The 22,027-nt window shown below is 39.4% G+C and overlaps 1 protein-coding gene across 3 annotated transcripts in view; it reads left to right on the top strand.

Moving 5' to 3' along the window:
• Nucleotides 1-22,027, top strand: part of PRKAR1B (protein kinase cAMP-dependent type I regulatory subunit beta) — a 102,552-nt gene that overhangs the window by 2,236 nt on the left and 78,289 nt on the right. For 2 of the 3 annotated variants that reach the window (XM_030482564.1, XM_030482563.1), the window contains exons 2-4: nt 332-535; nt 13,657-13,827; nt 17,763-17,854. In XM_030482564.1, the coding sequence (XP_030338424.1) occupies nt 359-535; nt 13,657-13,827; nt 17,763-17,854 (440 nt within the window). In that variant the 5' untranslated portion in view covers nt 332-358. The remainder of the gene's footprint in view (nt 1-331; nt 536-13,656; nt 13,828-17,762; nt 17,855-22,027) is intronic. The other variant, XM_030482565.1, reaches the window with a different exon arrangement.

Raw genomic sequence — 22,027 nt, 5'->3', positions numbered from 1 at the left:
AAGGGAATAGAAAACCTAGGCTTTACGCCGTCATTTAGTATCTGTCTTTGAAACTTATGGCCTTGTGTGATTAATTGCACCTTTTTTTCCCAAAGGTTGACCACCGTCTGGGGGTTAAAATCCTCTTTTTGTACTTATTGGTGTGTTGATTGTACAAAGATGGCACAGTTCAGCATTTCCACATATGACCCCAGAACATTAAAACCTTCAGAATTGATAGCTCTTGAATAGGCAACAGGCAATATTAAAATGTCTTTGCTCCCTCAGATCTCCCTGACAAAGGATTTGGGAACTGTCTCTTATCTCTTTCTTGCACCATTTTCTTACCTAGGTCTGTTTTCTGTTTACAAGCCTGAAGATGGCTGCTGCTTCTTCCTGCAGCGTGGAAGAAGACGAGAGCCTGAAGGGATGTGAACTCTATGTTCAGAAGCACAACATCCAACAGATTTTAAAAGAGTGCATTGTAAACCTTTGCATAGCAAAGCCAGACCGACCCATGAAGTTCCTCAGAGAACACTTTGAAAAACTAGAAAAGGTCAGTGATTTTCAGGTGATTTGTAATTTTCCATTTTTAAACTGAAAAAGTTTGTTTTAAAAGTTTCAAACATTTTGGTACGTTTTTCCTTTAAAATTGTAAATTATCAGGCGACTGTGAGAAATAGATTCTTAGAAGAAAAAACCCTTACCCTTTATTTGCTGATGTTTACTATAATAGTTGCTATAAACTAGATTTTTTTGCACATAACACCAAGGTTATAATTTTTCATCAAACTGCACTTGTTAAAAATGACCCACAGAGTTATGAGCATACTTTGTGTTATGATGCATGGAGTCCTGAACTTTCATCTGTGGGAAGAACCTGCCTGCAAGAGCAAAAGGTGCTGTTCGCTGTTTATTCCAATGTCAGGTGATGTGGTTTTCCCTTCTCCTAAAACTGAACTATATCAGGGAACCAGCAAGTTCTAAAAACCATGGAGTAGTTTGCTGTTTTGCTTTGCTGCTCTCACCTGTCTGCATTGCTTATTCCAGGATCCTCCAACATGAGATGCATTCAGAGAGAGACTTAATATACTGTGAACATCTTCAAAAGCAGTATAGAGGAGGAAATGTTTTAAAACATTCCCAGACAAATCCTACTGGACAAGTCTACTGGTGTTTTTTGCAGGAGGTGCATGTTGTGTGGGCACAACTTTTCTGGGGATGTGATTCCTCCAGAAATAAATAGAAGCAGAGGTCTGCAAGTTGTTGGTTATACGAGTTCTCAGTCTGCCAGAGACTTTATTAATATACTTAGTTTAAGAAGATGATTATTTGGTTTTTTGAATGAACTGTTTCAGGTCTGTAGGCTTAAGATACAAGTTTTATGTAGTTTTTTCCTTCCAGAGGCAGAATTTTGTAAGGACAGAGCAAGAACAATAATAACTAGTGAATAGTACGTAGATCTGATACATTACAAGTGATAAATACATTTTACACATGTCATTGTCCACTTTTCAGATAATTTATTTTTTTATAGGTGACTATATGCCAAATTTGTGCAGCTTTAAAAAAATGCGAAAGTTGCCTTTTGGTGGAAGCCCAATAAGAATGCCTGGAATGTCAGGGAGGGGTAGGAAGTACAAGATGTTTTTTAATTGTAATCTTTCTTATTAAAAAAAACCACAACCAAAACTTCATAGTTGTGCATGTTCTAAACTTCTGAGAGCCAAGACCCGTTTCAAGAGTCAAGTCTGTTGAGTTTCCATTATCGTGTTACAAGTTGTTATCCATGTTTATGTGTGCAATTCTGGACTTCCTGGCAAGAAGGATAAACACAAGTTTTGCAAACAATGTTAAAATATGCTGTAGAATTTTAGGGTATTCTCCATAGCTAGTGGGATTACTTCTTGTACTGAGGGAGTTTGGCTTTATTGGTTTAAACACAGTACACAGAATTGAGACAGGAAGGCAGTTCTTACTGTTAAAAAGTTAGATATTTTTTCATGTAATCTATTACTTCCCAAAGAACAGCAGATGCCAGAATTCTGTAGCAGGATATCAATCAGAATGCAAATGCAGAAGCTGATGGTTATCACTTGTCCCAAAACAAAAGGAGATGATTTAGAAACAACCAGTCTCAAGGCATCAAGTTCAGTCAATATTGTGCTTAGTATGGAAGGAAACAATCTTGATACTGAGTTTCCATTGCAGCCTGAGAGCTAAGCCTGCTGAGCCTAAAGGCCTTAGGATGCTTCTGGAGGTTTCCAGCACTGTAATTCTCATTCCTGCAGCAGTTTGACTTCATTGCTGAACCATCTCTGATGACTTTCTTGAGATGAACTGCACTGTGGAGGATATTCTGCTCTAGGGTAGTATTTTGACTTGGTCGGTTACAGAATAACAGTTGAAGGAAGGTTTGTAAAGATAGAGAAGAATTTCAATGAGGTTTATCTTGTTTTTAGAAGTCACTTTTCATATATAGGTACTTTGAAGAATATTAATGGACTTGTGAATTTAGCAATTGCCTATTACAGCAATACAGTGATATGGCACATTTGCTGTTAGCTCCTTTAATTTTGGTCCTGTGCAGGGAGAGGTGTGAAAATCTTTGGGTTTAAGCACGATTTTCTAAACAAAGTCACGTATTTTTCCACCAAGTGTGGTATTTTGGGGTTGTTTTCCAAACTCATTAAAGACAGACAACATGCTTCACTGAAGAGAGCAGTAGAATAACAGTTTATCTGTCAAAAAATCATGTGGGCAGTTTGGAGATGAAGTGTGGGATATTTTTCAAGTAGTTAGAAAAGGAGCTTATGGAAAATGTGCAGAGCTCCATCCACATCAATCTGCTGGAGCTACCTCAGAGGTGAATACAGAAAAGAAGTTTATTTCATTCTGCTAATTCTTAACTACATCCCATAAAATCAACTTAGAAAAGCAAGATTTTTTATCATATGCAAGATCAGACCAGATCTTAAATGCTTTGCACCTTACTTCTGATGACATCAGCGTCAGGTCCATTGCCTTCAGCCTACATCTATACTGCTGAATGAAAAAGGGCCATGGACTAACCCCTGACCCCACAACACTTAACTGGCCCCAAATACAGTTCTTAGGTCTAACACATCTAGGAACAGGTTTGTTTTGGCAGGAGTCAGTAGGAGCAGCTCAGAACAGAGCCCCGGGAGCTGGGAGTGAGCTAGGAGTTGAGGGATGAGGACTGTCCTGGGCTAGTATTCAGGTCCACAGCTGGGCCGTTTTTTATTTCACAGTATAGACACGGCCTGAGAGGGCTGTAAAGTGAGAACATGAATAAATACTTAGGAATAAAGTGCAAGAGGTTGAGGTTCGATATTTGATTCCGCAGTCGTCGTTTTCAGATGGAGAACTGCCATGGTTAGAAAGAAATGCCTGATGCCTTTTCAAGTTTGCAGCTTGTTTGTATCAAGTACAATATTAGAAAACATCCCTCTGAAAATAACTGTAGGAGAACAGATATTTTTCTCTTCACTTAATACTGGCAGGACTTGCTTGTCTTAAGATGCCAGTAACTGCTGGGAATCAACCTCAATTTCTATATTCTGAAGTTTGCAAGTCAGTTTTCATATGATGTGAGTTACAATCTTCAAGATTCATTCTGATTGCGTTAACAGATAATTTGCTAAAATCTCTAACATTCCACTGAGCACAGAAAAAGGGTTGAAAACAGTTTAGATACGTCAAATTTCAAAAATCATGTAATGTTTTCTTCTGAATAATTTGATGCTTCCCTGTGACTGTATAGAACTTCTTGTTGGTGGATGGGGTGAGAAAAACCTTTCCCTTAGGGGTATTAATTGGCTTTTTTAGAGCGGGGGAATAGATGTTAGCTAAGAAACTGTGGTATTATTTTAACAGCTGTAATTAGGTTCTGTTTACTTGAGGGCTAAAAAAGATGTAGCAGAAAAACCCAGGGAACTCATCTTTTATCTCTAGTTCTTACCTTATGTAAGGAAGTTAATTACTAAGAAGTTACAGACAAAGCCTTGTGTTTTCAGCTATACTGAGACAGCAAAAGTTTCATTAGTGTCAGGCTGTTTAGTATGGTGATTGTATGATCAAAGGTGGAGTTGTCTTGCCAGGCTAAGCTAGACTGTTGTTTAGCAGAAAAAACATTTTAACAAAGCGTAGAAACTAATGAAGAAAATGACACAAAAAGAAGGAGAAGCAGCAGGAACCTGCAGGATATGTTTAGGTATTACAAAGTATTTTGCTGAAGCCATTTTGCATGCAGTGTATTTCAGAGGTGTGGTTTTGCTGGCTGGGCCAGGTGGTTTTTGCTGATACCTTCTGGACCTGAGCTCTCTCCTGGTCCCTTCATTTCTCTGTGCACGTACAAGAAATACTGTCTTGCACAAACTGAATTTACTGTCTTGGATTGCTGTGGGTTGGGAGTGGGTTTATGGACCTAGGCTGATGTTGCATGTCTTAAGGTGCGATCCAGAAATACAAGTTTTAGAAAAACCTGGACTCTTACTGGCCCTACTTAACTAAAGCAAAATAGGCTTATTTGTGTAGCTCCACCTGGTGATATTAGACAGTATTGCACACAGATCTGGTCAGAAAAAGGCATTTGTGTGCCAGGTTTGCTGTAAGCTAGCACTGAGAAGCAACTGTCTACTAAACTAGAAATTCATTCACTGTTAGTAAAATACAGTTTATTTAGCATAAAGAGTTTAAGAAACAAAGGTATTCGAGCATCAAAATTTGAGCATCAGGATTTTTTCCAGCAGCAGTAGTCTTTCCCAGCATTTACATTTTGTCACAACAAGAAAATTTTCAATCAGTAATTTCCACCAGAACCTTTCCAAAACAATGAAATTCATTCTTATAAGCACAGGTGATCATGCATAGTATAACTCATTCCTTTAAGATAAGCCGGGGAGAGGTTATAGATTGGAAGGGAAATCCTACAGTGGAAAAACTATAAAAAAATGGATTAGCTAAGCAGTTTGATAAAGACTAATGAGACAGATATTTCTGTATCTTTCAAAGCTTGTGAAGCAGTTGGGCAGAATCTGCTTGGTGGTCAGAAATGTTGCTGAAGCATGTGGGAACATACCTGAGCTAGCCGAGATGCTGATAGCAACACAGCAGTTGGAGCGCCGGGTGACCATGTTGTGTGACTGTGGTTATGGGTAGGCTTGGGCAGCTTCTGCTCCTGCCTCTCCTCTGGTATCAGAACCAGAGAGAGCTGATTGAAAATCAGCTCAGGTCAGACCTCTGTGATTTCTGTAGTCAGCCACAGGCAGTGTTATGAGAGGTGACGGTTTTCTTGGAACAGGTAAAAGGAAAAACTAGATGATTTTTTAAGACCCCTCAGGCAAACTTTCCAAGTGCAGGAGGTTTAAGGAAGGGTGGAGGATGAAGGAGATAAGAGCAGAAAGAGGGAAAAAGGTTTTTCCTAAGAAATAAAGTTGGTTATAGATGAAGCTGCTACAAGCTTGTGCATAACACATTAGGGCACCACTGAACTCCTTGTTTGCTTTGTATGTCTACAAGTATGAGTAGCTTTCTCGATCTCGAAGTCAGAAACTAACAGGAAATGGAGCTCAGTGGTGAAACGAGAAGGGCAGTCTCTCTTCTCGTCATCTTTGTTTCACATCTCAAGCTATCATGTTTTACATTCATCAGGGTACTTAATCCATGTTAATCTTTAAGCGTCTTGGTGGCTTTAAAGAAACAGGTTCATAGTTAGTTTTAAACACATGAATGAAATACTTTGCCAAATAGGTGTAAAGTTAAAAAAGGCGCTGAGTCAGGCACTGTCTGATGGGAGATGTCACTCGATCACGACAGACTTGGGAAAGCTCTTGATACAAATGGCCCTTTACTGCTAGGAACAGGTACAGAGACATATTTGCCTTCAACTGACTGCAGCCTTTTATAGGTTCCCAAACAGATGTAGAAGCCATCAAGCCTTATTTAACCAATCAATTTTTGAAAAAGAATTTGCCTGGGTTTAAATCCTGTCTGTGTTGGAGTCTGTGGCTGCAGAACTGGCTCAGTACCTACTTCCTGCTTGTCTGCAGCTCAACAAATCCTTCACTAATCTTTTGAGAGGCTGGTCAGACTACATAGCAACTCACCTTGGATGAGGTAGAACTCCACGTGTAGGGATGTGAGCGTTTTGAGGCTGTACTCCTGTAGTTCCTCCTCATTTTCTGAGTTTTACAGAGCTCGAGCAAGGTGCTCTGACAGCTACTGACCCTTTCCATTACAACCAATTGCTGAGCCAAGGCAAGGCAGTAGCTTTTCTGGAAGGCACCAAATGATCTTCAAAATTACTTCTTTTTATTCTCTTTCAGTTGTAGGAGGTGACATAAGGAGCAGAGGTATTTAAGCCTTTTCTATCTTCCCACAGTAATTATTTTAAACTGAGGGGCATACCAAATAGCAAGGATAGCAAGGAGAAAGTTTGTGTAAAAAATGATACAAATCAAACCAGATATCCAATATGAGGATGAATTTTGGTTTTGCTCTTTTTTTTTTCAGGTAGTTTCCAAGTAGTTCCTCATTAACATTCTTCTGATGAGAAATATGACTTTTTATTTGAAATACCTTTTTAATGCTGCATGAATTCGTTTTAATTAGACACATAGGATGGGTCTTGAGACTGTCAGACTGGACACCAGTAACACTGGGTGTAGAACTGCAGTTTTTGTAGCAGGTTTAAGATTATTTGTGATTTAACTTTGTTTCAATTGGCAAAAGGACTTTAGATTTGGATGCCAGAGAGGGACTCTTCATCAGGGACCATAGTGATAGCACAAGGGGTAATGGGTTTAAACTTAAACAGGGGAAGTTCAGGTTGGATATAAGGAAGAAGTTCTTTACTGTGAGGGTGGTGAGGCACTGGAATGGGTTGCCCAGAGAAGTGGTCAATGCTCCACCCCTGGCAGTGTTCAAGGCCAGGTTGGACAGAGCCTTGGGTGACATGGTCTAGGGTGAGGAATCCCTGCCCATGGCAGGGTGTTTGGAACTAGATGACCTTAAGGTCCTTTCCAACCTTAACCATTCTATGATTTTATGATTTTGAAATGTTATAGGGGGGGAAGTTAATTGCTTTCCAGTATGCTCTGCTGAGGTCTGTGCCTCTGTGGTTGCCTGCTTGACAGTGTGTGTTGGAGCTGTACTCTGACAGCTTTGTAAGCTCAAGCTCTTGAGGTTCTGCAACTCCCAGGAGCTCAGCTCCATCACCCCTGGGCAAGACACTAGGGAACTGAGAGAGTGAGCTATGGGAAACTTGAAATAAAAACATGGCCAGAATTATTTATCTTGGATTTACTGGCAAATTGTGAAAAACAAAAATACTACCTGAGTTGTAAGCATCCCACTGAAGAGTTAAGGGACGCATGGATTCCTGCCAAGCATGCAATTCAAGTTGCTATCTAGCCCTAATACCCCTGTACCAATGAAGGCACTCAGCACACCAAAGTTGTTTTGGGTTTCAAAAATGAAATGCATATGGAAGGGAGGAGGATGAAAGAGAGGGAAAAAAGCTGAGTGTATATTTAAGGTGAGCAGCCCAGCACACATATTTTCATACTTGTATTAACATCAGATAATTTCTTAGAAGAGAGAATAAATTATTTATAGAATTTTATAGTAGAATTTTATTGAGGAGTAGAAAATGTAGAAATGTTTTAGAGACAATTTCCACTCTGAAATCACTGAGAGAACACAAGATTTTGAATAACCAACTTTGCTGTCAACATCACATTTGATCTAAGGACATCAGTATGCTTCTAAATGGTAAGTGGGCCTAAATAGCAGAAGTATTTTAAGGAGCAGAATAGCATACCAGCATTTATGATTCCTTCTTTGTTGATAACCTCAGTTTGCAGCTATCTCCTCCTATGCTCTGATGGACCATTTCTGCAACTTACATGTAAGCCTTACTGAGATTGATGGTGTTTCTCTTGGATTAAGGGTCTGCTATGTTAGAAGGCTAGAATGAAAAATAAATAAGCAGCTTTGGCATTATGTATCCAGTGATTAAAAAGTATACGCTGACTTAGGTGTTCTGGTTGTTGCTGAAAAATAGGATATAATATTTAGCATTTTTGTTTATTTGTCTAGTAGAAAATACAGCTTTTCTGTGGGCATCTTTTTTATACAAGGTATGCATGCATATGTTGTTATTTGGCTGGATTTTAAAAAGCAGAAGTGTTGGCTACAGTTCTCTCTGATTATATCAGCTTTTAAGTATCAAAAACATGGTCTGTGTTTTGTAACATAACCTATGAAACCTATATGTTCTCTATGAAAGTAGGGAAGAGGTGGTGATGGGTTGGCATACTAGAAGACACTAAAGGGGAAGACAAGAAGTGTTAACGTGCTGCAGGAGGTAAAATGATGCCAGTAAAGGGACTCAAGAAGGTGAGCATTGCAGTCAGAGCAGCAGAAGAGTATGTGGATTTTTGGCAGGAGAATTTTGCCTAGATTGGAAATGGGGAATGAAGTGAAATGCAGAGAGGCCACTGAGGATGTGGTAGTAGTAATCAAAGCAGTGGATAACTATGGAGTGGAGAAATGCATTTGTAGGAGGGGTGGATTTTAAAGGTATTTCTTAGTGATGCTTTAGAAGAAAAGCATCGGGAAGGCAATGGAACGATAGTTGGGATTGTGTGAAAAGTCTCTGATTACAAGGCTGAATGATCATAAAGATAGTGGCGTTGTCCATCGTGGCAAAGACAAGACTGGGAAGGACATTAAGACCTCCCAGATTTCTTCCACTTTCAGTAATGGCATCAGTCAGTTCTGTGCTTCCAACAAAGCAGAGTGGTTTGCTTTTGGCCTTTATTAGTTACTATAAATCATCATGTCAGCCTCCAGAAGTGATGGGATGGTGTTAGAAACCTGCCATTGCTGAGAACATCTCCTCTGGGTCAATTCCAGTGCAAAGAGAGATTAGTTACATGCACATGAACTATCCTGCGTGTTTTCTGTGGATAAACAGAAAGCAGATTCCAGTTCTGTCAGTAAGAAAACTTTATGAGTGAGCTTGAGAAAAAAGAAAAAATATTTCATTTAGAGTGCACTTTGTGTTGCTGCTTTTGAATGCAATGAATATATTGTAGGAGGCAGAGCAGAGATAGTGAACAGTGATACCAAATGGCTGACTTGCTTTTAAAAGTCTCCTTGGGATGTTGTTGTAAAGCTGCACAGTGATTTGGAGCCTCCTTATGTGCTGTCCTTCCTTCAACTGAAACTTCTGAGTTTCCGGGTGGTGACAAAGCCTGAAAGGAGAGACCAGGGGAGGAACTACTCGAAGTGAATTTCTGATTGAAAGTGCTCTGGCCGACAGAGAAAAAAGTTTCTGGGTCAGGAAGCGTGTGTGCTCTTCAGCAGCAGTCTGAAAGGAAGGGTAAACCTAAAAACTGCCTTGGCATTGTGGGCACTTCACTTGCAGTGTTTAAACTCATTAGAACCTCATGGAAACATTAATCAGGAAAGGCAATGACTGATACACTGAAGACAGCATGCTAAATTCCTGCCTTTTATACCTCAGCACCTTGTAGAACAAATGTCTTAGCTGAAGATGGACATTCTAAAGAGTTGATAAATGGGTCACTGCAGTTGTATTTGTTGGTGGTACTTTCTTTTAATTTGGGGCAACAGTGGTATATTTTCTTTCCTTTCCAGTTTATTATCATTGAAGTCAGTAACGGTATTCCAGTTTCACTGTCCATCTCCCTCTGAAATCACCTTTGTTTACAACTTTAGCTAGGTTTTTGGACATTTACAACACAGTTTGAATAGAAGTGGACTTAGATGATCTGTATAGGAAACGGGGTATTACTGTCATGCAGCAATGTTGGTTTGTAGATTTGGTGTGTGTTGATATATCAAATGTATTGGACTGTGGCAGGGACACCGGAGGCTTCAGTCAGTGGCTCACATGTGGTACCCTGCTACCATTTGAAACTTCCTAAATTATGTGCAGTGCCCGCTGGGATGGTAAATGTTACCCAGGACAGCCTGAGACTTGTGTCTTCCTCAGCTGGCAGCTGGAAGCTGAGCAAGGTCACCCAAAATGGCACTGGACTATGGGTAACTGGATCACACCCTTCATGTCCTACAAGTGAGGAGCATCTCCACTGAAACCAGTGCAGATATTAGTGTGAAGGGAGGAACAAGATGCTCACTGGGGCTTGCTCAGAGGCAATTACACTGTTCTGCAGTTGCATCTTCCATGTGTTTTCTCATTTTAAGGTGTACATAATTGGGCACCATGACTGTGAATTATCTGTGCCATCTGAATAGAGTGTGAAAACACTTGTTGTCATGACAACAAAAGATGGTGAGGTGTTTACTTGAAAGTGAGTTCTGCACAGGCGTTCACATCAAGCTGTGTCTGAAGATCAATGTTTGAAGAACTGCTCTTCAGAGAGCCCATTCCTCCTTTAAAATATTAGTTGTACTTGTATAGTTTTAACCCCAGATACGTGGAAGAGGCTTTTTGAAAGCTTAACCTAGGTCAGAGCCTATGCTTTTATTTTCAAAAGGCACTTTTTAGTTCAGTAATGGAAATCCTACCTAGACTACAAACAGCAGCATATCGAAAGGCCAGTCAGTCAGCTGTCTGCTGTTTATATAAAAGGAGTTTGTAGTGAAGAGACTTCCTTTTAAAATGAAACATATAGTAACTCACTTATATAATCCTTTAATACCTTTTTGGCTTTAAAAAGTATTTGGGTTTAAGAGCATGCTTTGTGATATTAATTTTATCTCACTGAGCTTTCTTTCGTGTATAAATCTGTCCTGGGGCAGAGGAGATGTTATTTATTAATTCCTTGGAAGTGCCTTTTATACAATGTGTACTGAAAAAGAAGTGTGTATTTGATGTTCAAATGTTCAAATGGGGCAAACTACTACTCTTCTCTATGAGTAAATATGCTATGTATAAAAAGAACTGTGTAAGTACTACGTACCATTAAATAGTTACCCAACTGCCTTCTTGTAGTTACCTTTTAGTATACTTTCAGCTGCTTACTGTCCAGAAAAATCTTCATTAATCTTTCAGTTAAGCTTATGAAGAATGTGTATTTGCTTGTGTTCATTTAATATAAACAGAGAATGTTAACACTATCAGAGATACATAAGCGGCAATAGCCAGTAATAGTATTTGAATTCTTCAGCCATAGGTTTGGTTTTGATAATTAAACAAAATGATATGTAATGATACTAACTAATGATAATATGTAGCACATATATTTGTATTTTAAATGTTTGTGTTTTCTACAAGTGCATCATTGTAGTTAAGGAAGGTAGAGACAGTAAAGAGAAGTAGGGAAGAAGTTGATGAAAATGCTTAATTGAACTTGCAGTTCTTACACGATAGGGAAATCTGGCTGAGTCATTTCCTATGTATTCAGTGCTGCTATTTGAAATTTGAATTGGAAATAAAAAAGTTACAGTAAGGATTTAATACATCTGAAATCAGGTTTTTTTAATGTTCTTTGGTTACAGCACCTTGCTCAACTGTGTTATGGCCCAGGAGCTGCAGTGTTGTAATCCCAGTTAAAAAAAAAATACTGATTTCAGAAAGAATTTGGCACTTTCTGAGGCAGGTCAGGACCTTGAAAAGTCAGATCTTTATCCAGCCCTTTACATTTTATCTTTGTGTTTGTCTCTTAAGTATTTCAATAGTCCCTTAATCAAAACAAGAATGTGTGACTTGTTACTTTGAATTATGCAGCATGGGAAATACTGTTTAGTTATTTATTTCAAGTAGCAGTAATACATCAGAAATTGGTGTCAAAGGATCCTTAGGTTAATGAGAGGGGCAATGTCAGTGATGGTGAGGAAATAAACTAGAGTAAGACCAGAAGAGACAAGTGGCATGGCTGGATTTGTCAGACATTTGTGAACACCAGTGGCAAAACTGAGGTTTTTCTTACCAGCTTAGAAATAGTGAACTTGTGCGAGTTTTCTGTACACTCTTTTCTGGTGTCATACCTGATGAGTTAACTATAACTCATTTCCTTTGTCAATGAGACCAACCGGCTATGTCGGTAACCTACCACATGTCTAGTGCTGGTGCTCCTACATCCTCCCTGCTGCACTGATTCCATGTATTAGCTCTGATTGAAAAGTCTCCTTGGAAATTAACTGAGTAAAAGACAGAGGCCAGGTTCTGGCATCCCTGTCCAAGGAATGTTGGTTTTATGGGGTATCCTGGGTTCATCAGTAGCAGTCATTTTTCTCCTTCTTAGTAGCCGGTGCAGTGCTGAGTTACCGGCTGGGCTTAAACCATGACATGGGGTGCACAGAGACCTCAGCATTACTGTGTTTTCTTTTGGGTAGCCTGGCAGTTGTTCAGGGTGTCATTGGATGATAGTTGATTACATGTATGTTAATCTACATAGCCCCGAGACTATCAGGGTGTGGGTTATGCCTGAGGCAACGTAATAGATGTCAGCAAATAAAATTACTGGACTACTGCTGCACAAGACAGCTTGCCTCCTTACAGTGCTCATGTCTCTCCTGCACGTGCCCTTCAGTTGCCTGTATCAGACAAGCTGAGGACAGCATATGTGGTCGGTCCCATTGCCAGTTCTTCCTTGCCTTAGGCAAGGTCAGCGAAGACTATAAGGAACCAGCTAAGGCAGCCCTGAAGAAGTAGAAAAGGCAGTGTGGTGTGTTGTGAGCAGGATGCCAGGCTGAGGTGGTACCAAGGGGCAAGGAGGTGGGTTGGGAACAAGCAGACAGGCCCCCTTTCCTTTGCAGGTATACGTGGATGATGCAAAGAATGATTACTGCTGTGTGCTTTCCCTTGTATCTGAGGAAACTGAAGAATAGGAGATGGGGCTCTAGGAAAATACTATGACTAATCTTACTTGTTTCAATTCTTTAGAAATCAATTAAGTGTATGAATTGACAAAGCCTTGCAACTCTGACATCCTTTCTATACTGCTTCCTGCTCTTGTTACTATCTCTTCAGGGATTCCCATTTGTATTTTATTCTCTGTTTCATGAGCGTGAAATTTGGAGAATAACCTCCCTATTGGCCAGCTGGTGCTAGGCCAGCCATCATTTTTCATAGTCCCCTGGAGCCTACCTTGGATCTTATTTGCTTGGAAGTAGTCCCATTGATTGTAAATCTGCTATATGGCAGAAGTTCTGGAGTGGGGAGCATCTTTGTTCTTTCTGGTGATACTAAGCCTGCAAAGCAAGAGCAAGATGAAGAAATCTATCTAATATATTGATGTGTGGCTTCTGATATGTTCTCTGTGCAAGAGACAAAGATACATACAAGCCAACCAAGAAAAAAACCAGCTGTGATGTTGGAGGATAAGCAGAAGAGGCTTTTTCTTTTGCTTTCTCAGCCAGGAGTAGCTGCAAAGATGTGTCTGAAGTTTGTAATACTGGTTTCCATTAGGTGTAAGAAAGAGTCAAACAGCTCAAATATTGGAGTGATGATACCTGTACACACATTGTAGTTAGTGTCAGTCCCTCATGCTGCTCACATAAAATTTTTAATTTTCTTTCAGCAGTACATGTGTGTAAATTGACAACCAGCCAAATGTAGGAGTGAAGGGGTTGCTGATGGTCATAAAAGAAGAGTGAATTGAGTATATCCAGCATGTTAGCTACATGGGTAAGAGATGTTTGTCTCTTTTTGACTTGCAGGAAGAATGCAAACAAATACTGGCTCGGCAGAAATCCAGTTCCCAATCTGATTCTCACGATGATGAAATTTCCCCTCCTCCTCCCAACCCAGTGGTAAAGGCCCGACGCAGGAGAGGGGGGGTCAGTGCGGAAGTGTACACTGAGGAGGATGCTGTTTCTTACGTCAGAAAGGTAATGTGCTACTGTCTGGTTCTGAGAGGTACAGGACAATCGAGTGACTCATGTTTTGCTCATAGCTTGGACTTATGGATCAGCCTGCAGGATGGCGTCCTCATGCTGGCATATGTATGGCTGGACCATCTTCTTCACACAAGTTTTTTTACTGCCTCCTTGACTAATTACTTTCTCCATCAATGTGGCTTCAGCATTCTCTGTTCTTTCCTTTTTGATATGTGCTGCTCATCTGTTTCCCCCTCTAACAAGGTCAGTAACTCTCAGCCGTTTTCTCAAAATTCGCAGATTCTGGCAGCTTCTGAGTGTTGTCAGAACCTCACAGTTTTGGAAAAACATCCTTTTCTATTGCTGCATTTCCTGCCCCCCCCCCCCTTTTTTTGTTTTTTGTTTTGTTTGTTTTGTTTGGTTTTTTTGTTTTTTACTCCTCCAAAAAAGCAACTTCTGGCTCAAGTTTTCTTCTCACCTGGGTCATTTGGGTCATTTAGGTTCCCTAGACCATTCAGGCACATGGTTCCTATGTTGATTAGGTACCACCTAACCCACGGGTTTTGGAATTTTGTTGGCTATACTTGGGGCATTTTATGTGACCATTGTCTTTGAAGAAATGCCAATCCCAAATTAGGTAATTTCTTCAGTAGAAACACAGATTTGGACTTCTCTGGTTTATCTTCCTTTTTTTTTCCCACAAAACTATCTAGCTATTTTATATCCTTGATGTCTCTTAATAACCCTGCAGATTTTTTTTAAATTGGCCAAAGCTTTCAAAGGTTATTAAAATACAGACATTACAATAACGTATGTCATGTTTGTTTAGGGAGCTAGGCTAAAAATGCATTTCATGAGGTTGACAGATGCTGCTAATTTGCTTTTGTGCATGCCTGGAGTAGCTTTAACCCAGAGAGCTTTGTTTTTATGGGAAGACATTTTGTCAGTCACTGTTTTTTGGCAGAACACTTTTTGCCTCTGCCTTTAGATGTGCTTTTGTCATCCATTTATGATACAAGTTCACTGGCTGCTCTGGGGATTTCTGTCCCAAGAAACAAAGGATTAGGAGGGCCTTTCATCCTAAAAACAAGTATGGAGGAGTATTCTTGTGGTAGTTGAATAATATTTGAAAGTATACAGTGAATTTTAACAGAACTGTGGTCACGCTATTAATGCACTGCACTGTTAAAAAAATGTGAGTGATATTTTAAAAGCCACTTTCAAACACTTTTATTTCTGTGCAGTTTGTAATATCCCCCTTAAGAACTTCCATGAAGACATCACATTTGTTTCTGCTTAATATGGATTCTGTCTGACTCTTGTGAAAATCAAAGGAAATATTCCTTCCCACACCCCTGAGTAATTCTTTTATGTTTATAATGGAACCTGAAGTTAACTTTGTTTTCTTCCTTTTTCAGCAGTGATGCCAATAAGTCCTGACAGTAGCATGGGTAGGCAAGAACTGGCAGAAGCAACACAGATCATATTCTGTGTGTTCTCTGACTGGGCTGTTATGATTTTAATTTCCTAAGAACTGACTGAGCTTAAATAGTAATAATTTAAGGGATGATTTCTTGTCAGGCTACGGATGCTGCAAGGAATATAGAACTAGCACTGGGAAGGTTTCTGTCAGTGCTTTGACTTCTGCCATCAGCAAATGAATCCCATGGATGTTTATGGCAGAGATTTCTGGAATACAGAAATAAAAGGAGACTCTGAAAGGACAAATTATGAAACTAATTTAAAAGTGTAAAAAGCAAGGCAAAGGTTGTGCTACACTATTGCAAACAGATGAAATTTTAGATAGAAGCCAGGAAGAACTGCTGGCTTGAATTCAGGTGTTGGGTAGAAACGCATCTGGGTCATAAGCCAATTTAAAGGATCCCTTGAAGGGGTGAGCTGTAGCATGAGTAGTGCTAAAGGCAGTGTGATGAGTTATGTCAGTGGAGAGAAAATCAAAGGAGATTTAGCTTTGTGATTTGAGCAAGCACATGGCTCCATTCTGAGAGGCCCAAAGGAAGATCTCTGTGGAGGATTATTTCATTGCCTCATTCCTGAAACTGCAGAAAGCAATATTTGTCAACACATCTGACATAACATAAAGTTAACTACTATCAGAATAGGAATCTTGCTGTCAAGTGGGTTATCAGCTTGAAGAGAACATTCAGTGATTACTTGAAAGAGGGATGTAAGAAATGGTCAAGTGATTCTGCCTGGCATTTGATTTTGATCAGATGCCTGGTTACTGTGATACCTAAAGAAGCTCTCCTTTGTTTTCTATGTCCCTGCCCCAACAGACCCACTTTGGTCTCTGCCTTGTGGCTTTAATTGCTGCAGATTTAGACTGAGAAAGGCTAGTTGATGCTATTCCATAATCAGCCAGAAGGGTTGGGATTGAATGTCTTAGTGATTTGATTATCTACTTTTTCGACTCCTCAGCAGTAAGCTGACCAGCTAGGGTATTCTTAATGGGGCAAGGGTTCAGGACTGCAATTCAATCCAGGGTTTGTTTGATAGGGTGAAAACCAAGAATAAGATAGTGGCCGAATGCTCATTTTATTTAACATTGAGGAATTTAAACTTCTAGATATATTGGATTACATTTCACTCTGATACAAATAAGTTTACATGTTTATACATATATGTTTCTCTAGGCTGAATTTGAGTTGTTTAATGACTACTGCAGTTAATAAAAGTGACGTCTGAATCCAGAGTTTAACTTTAGATCTTCACAATGAAGTATTTTCCTTTAAAATAAATCTAGATCAATTCTTTATGAGAACTGATGCCACATCAGATTTCCCATCTGAGACATCCTTCTTGTTGGAAGGGTAGTATCTTGTTTTTCCAGGATGAGGAAAGGAAACTACCTACACATCAGCATACGTAGTAACTTAAATAAGACAGATATACTATTTCTGTCATAAGAAAGTTTGAAAAAGGAATGCCCATTATCAGACCCTTTTTGTACAGTAATTAAAACAGGCAAACAGATGTTGATTTTCGGATTGGAGTAAGGTTTATTTAACACTTAAAACTTTTGCTAGGCTCGATGCTGTCCTGTTGTAATGAAACTTTTAAGAAAAATCACATTACTAAATTTAAAGGACATCTTCTACAAGATATAACCTTGTTACAGATTTCTTGTGTCTCTCATAATCACAAAGTCTATGACTGGCAGAAGGAAATGCTTGGCAAATAGGGAGATACAGTGTCTTTACTAATATCTTACCAAAGTGTGTACCAAAATGGAAAGCCTAACTTGCAAAAGTCTTATAAAACACTTCACCCAATATGAAAACACACTCCTGAATTTCAGCATATATTTTGTGCAAATTCATGTACAACAGGACTTTTGCCATCTTTCTAATTAACAAATGAAAATGCCTCTTCGTTCTCAAATGCAAGTCCTTCTCATTTGCCATGAAGCAAAGGCACAGGATTTTGACTCATGTGCGCCTAGCAGGAGCTTGGTTCCTTATACAACAGCCAGTATTGAAAAGTATGATGTAATCAACACATTTTTACCTTCCATTTAAAGAAATGTTGCTCATTCCCTAGTTTTTAAAGTAGGTTTCTTCTGATATTGTTTGTGGGGAAAGAAGAATATGAAATATGTTTTCCTCAGTCCAAGAGATTTGAAAGGAGACTACACAGCTGTCGGTACTTGCTAATTATAGTATTTTATGGATATCCTTCTCCCCTCTCATCCCGGATCTTACATTTCTATTTTGGCTCTCATATTGAGAACATAAATTCTTATCCTCACGTTATCAAAACTGTAATTTATTACTTTCTTAGTGGCTTTATATTATAGCCTAAGCCTGTGTCATTGTTTGAAATCAAATTGCATCCATTATCTTGAATAGTGGAATTTTCTGTAGATTTCAAGATCTGTAAAGAAATATAACCAGGCATGTAGTTACCCTTCATTCTTTTCTCTACAGGTTATTCCAAAGGACTATAAAACTATGACTGCTCTGGCAAAGGCCATCTCCAAGAACGTGCTCTTTGCTCATCTTGATGACAATGAACGAAGGTATGATGAGGTTTATGATTTAAAGGAATCTACAGCTTGATATAAGGACAAGAAATTATATTACATTTTAACTCAGGGATCAGAACTGCTCTCACTGATGCATTTGAGTCATACAAGATGCACCCTCACACACGCTTATGGTATTATGACAGAGGGTAAAATCACAACCTAAAAAAAGGCAAGAACAGGTTAGAATGTATTCAGACATATTTAATATTTTTGAATCAGCTGTGCCTGATGAACTTAATTCTAGGGTACTTAAGGAATTGGCTAAAGTCATCTTAGAAGCCTTTAGAGTTACTTCTGAGAACTCAGGGAAGACAGGTCATGTGCTGGAGGAGTGGGAAAGAAAAAGCGTGATATAAAGAGATAAAAGAGAATTACAGGGCAATTATTTTGTTCTTTGAAAAACTGGAACAAACAAATTGTGTGTAAGCACCCGAGGGAGACCAAGGAGTTCAGTAACAACCAATGTGACTTAAAAACTTGAAAATGTCTTTCTACAACTGAGTATCAAGGTTTGTAGCTAGGGAAGGCACAACAGAGGCCAAACAGCTTGACTCCTAGTAATGTTCTCAACATTAATGTATGACAGTTTCATAAACAATCAAGGGAAACATGTCTTCAGTGAAACCACGATGGAATCGATGCAAAACTGCTTGGATTTCTGTACCAAATAGCTGTTAACAATGGTTTGTCATTCTAATGGAAAGAGATATTGAAGTGTGGGAAGGGTTGGTCTGGTTTTCGTCATTGTTGTCATTAATGACCCCAGTGGTGGGATAGAGTATGAGTGTTGAATTTTTAGATGACATGAAGATGGGAAGGACTGCTAAAACATTGGGAGACAAGGCTAGAATTCAGAATTATGCTGACAGGTTGAAGAAGTGTTCTACTAAAAGCGGCATAGATTGTCCCTGAGCCAAGTGCAGAGAAGTATACTTAGGCAGGAATAACACCTTTATAACTATTAAGACTTTTTTTGCAGGTTTGGTAGTTCCTTGAAAAACTTTGTGGAGCTTATTGTGAATCATGATCTGAACATTAGTCACCAATGTCAAGCTGTTTTGAAAATACTAGTGTTTTACTAGAGTAACTAAACAGGAGAACATGCAAGACGTCCCAGTGTTGGAAAGGTTTCAACTGGAACACGGTGTCCAAATTGGGCACTGCACTTCAAGAATAAACAGTTGGAGGAAGTTCAGGGAAGAGTGGTGGGAACAATCACAGATCTAGATAACATCATTTCTGAGGAAAGAATGGGATTGGTTGGCCTGCAGAAGAAAAGTCAGGGGCAGAGGGATGCAATAATAGCTTATAATTGTGTATGAATAATGGTATATGCGGAATAAACTGCTGTGTGTGCCAAAGGGAAAGAATAACGGATTTAAAGTGCAGAATGAGAGTCAAGTCAGATACTAGGAAGACATCTCTGACTGCTTGGGTAGGTTGTGGACTCTCCACCACTTGGGGCCAGTAAGAACAGATTATAGACTAGAGTCTGCCAGAAATGATATAAGTAGTGTCAGTTCTGCCTTGCAGCAATTAGGCTAAGTGATGTCATGAGGTCCTTGCCAACCCTACTTTTCTGTGCTTCGGTGGTTAGAAAGGACAAAGACTTTGTCTACACTCATGTTTTTAGTACTGACAGAACGTCAGCAGTACAGTCCTTCAGTGGGGCTACTCAAATATGTTCAGTCAAAGCACGTTCCAAGTGTGCAAATTTTGCTCCCTCTTGTAGGTCTTGACCCAGTTTAATTACTTTGCAGTCCTAATTATCATGATACCACATTAGCATGCGCATTTCTGGAGTAGTTAGAAGAGGATTAACTTTGCGCGTTTCTTCTCGCTTTTCCATCCACAGCAGAGAACTCTTGTACAGAACTGCTATAAATCCCAGCTATCCTGTGGGCATGCTGATATGACATGCACTGGAAGGAGAGATTTTAGGGCTGGAAAAGGGACATTTCAGTAATATGTTATCAAAGTAAGTTGAGAGAGATAAACTGAAGGAAAAGTGCTTTTTCTTGCACTATGCTGATTGTACATAATTGGTCATGGTGTTTCCTATCCATTCCCTGTGTCCTGTTTACCTCTGTCAGCCAGACAGTCCTGTTATGGGTATGTGTTAGGAGTGATGCGCACAGATTCCCGTGTGTGTACTCCATTTGGGTTGTAGGCTATCTACTTTTGCAGTCCTCAAACTATGGCTTGACCAGGTGTATACTGCCTCTGCTGTCAAAAGATGTAGAAACTTCTTGGTTTCTGGGTTGTGCACTGTAGCATATTCAGCTATATACAATCTCCCTTGCTCGGGGATGTGTCTAGGTGCTTCATTCAAGCCTCATGATGAGCACAGCAAGCTATTGCTGACATTGGGGGAAAAAAAGGAACTCATAGCAGGATACATGCATTCTGCTTTTGCAGACAGGATTGCAATGAATGAACAAATTGTTCTCTCTTTGCATTTTACTGAGCTCATTCTTGATATCATGCGATTGCCTTTTCTGGTTTCATTTGTCAAGTGTTGAGAAGTCACCAAGTTGGAGCATACCATTGCCATCACTTCCAGTTTGCATCTTGTTGGTGCAGATATGTAGTTCAGTAAAGTAAGTAAGTGGTGTAAGACTTCATTTGGAATGTCCTCTTGGAATGGTGGAAAGCTGAGTGAGGTTATTTTATTTTCTGTACTGCAGTGGTGGTGGTGGTGTTTATTTTCCTCAGTGCTTTCTACGCTGAAGACAGTATTGTTGTTTCATTTAATTTCGTGGTTGACCATTCACCAAGATGTAGGTGTTCAGGTGGGGGAAGGATGGACTAACAGAGCTTAATTCCTCATTTACAATGGAAGATTCTTATATGTTTCTTTCTCGGAGAAGATATTTATGTTTCTCTGCTCTGCGGCTGTGTAGTCCACATGACTTGTGTTACACTTAGTGCTTGGCAGCTCTGAAGGTCCTTATGTCTGACATAAACCCTTATTTATAAAGGCAGTGTATAGCATGTTATCTTTGTGTCAGATACTCCATATGAATGATTAATTGCATGAGAAGTCATGCTGAAGTTAAGGTAAACAAATATCTTTTTGCACTGATGTCTGAAATAGTTTTGTTTGAGTCTTATTTTAGATAGCACCATTTCATATGCCATGCTTAAAAAAGGATTGCCGCTTCTCTCTTGCACACACTCACATGTGCATACACACGCTACACACAGTCTCTGGTGTAAAATTATACTGAAAAGTGCAATAAAAGGGAAACTGTAACTTCATCAGTACCAAGAGCAGCAGAGCTATTTATGAGCACCTTTTGCCAATATGTTCAAGAGTTGCTAATAGAGAGCGCAGCTCTGCAAAGGGATGTGGCAGTCCACTGTTTTCTTGTGAGACTTCTCCACTGATTTCAGTAAGATCTTGATTAGACTCTGGAGTAGAGTCCTGGTTTTCTCAAAGCCAGTGGCAAAATGCCCATTATCTGAAGTGGGAATGTGCTTTTAACTGTAAGGGAGCTGTTGTTCTGATTTGCAAAACCAGGAATGTGTGGCTTTTTAATAGTGTTTCCGAACATGTGCACCTGATGTATATTTTATGTGTGCCTTCCTTTGCCTAGAGCTGGTCTGTTACGTGGTCACAGACAGCAAAACCTCAGATTTACATGGATGTATCATGCACTCATTATCCAAAATTTTTGTGAATTGAAGAGCAACTAGCTGTAAAAAGTTAAGATCAGGGCTTCACAAAATTAATTTCTTATTGTCTTTTAATAGGTATCATTTGATTTTGATTGTTTATTAAAATATTACACATCTAACAAATACTGGCGTATATTAAAAATTTCTGTGAAATACAGGTAGGGTAAATATGAGTGTGGGGAAAAGAGATGTTAAGGGGGTGATGGGCTTAATTATGAACTGAACAGCTTAACGTGTTGGAGAGAGTACATGAATGTGTATCAGTGTGCCTAACTTTGGGCTCATTGTCTTGTTAACAGCCCAAACTCAGTTGCAGTCGTCTCTGAGTAGCCTTATCTCATACGTGCTTTGATGGGCTTTGTTTCCCTGAGTGGGATGTGTGGCAATGCCCTTTCACTTTGGTGTATTTACTCAGCAGTTAGGATGTATTTAATGACTGGGTAGTTAAGCTTGGATTTTGATAGTGCTGTTATATCATCCTGC

The sequence above is a fragment of the Strigops habroptila genome, chromosome 4, assembly GCF_004027225.2.
Source record: "Strigops habroptila isolate Jane chromosome 4, bStrHab1.2.pri, whole genome shotgun sequence".
Classification (NCBI taxonomy): Eukaryota; Metazoa; Chordata; class Aves; order Psittaciformes; family Psittacidae; genus Strigops; species Strigops habroptila.
The sequence above is the reverse complement of the archived record's forward strand: the minus strand, read 5'-3'. Positions and strand labels throughout refer to the sequence as shown.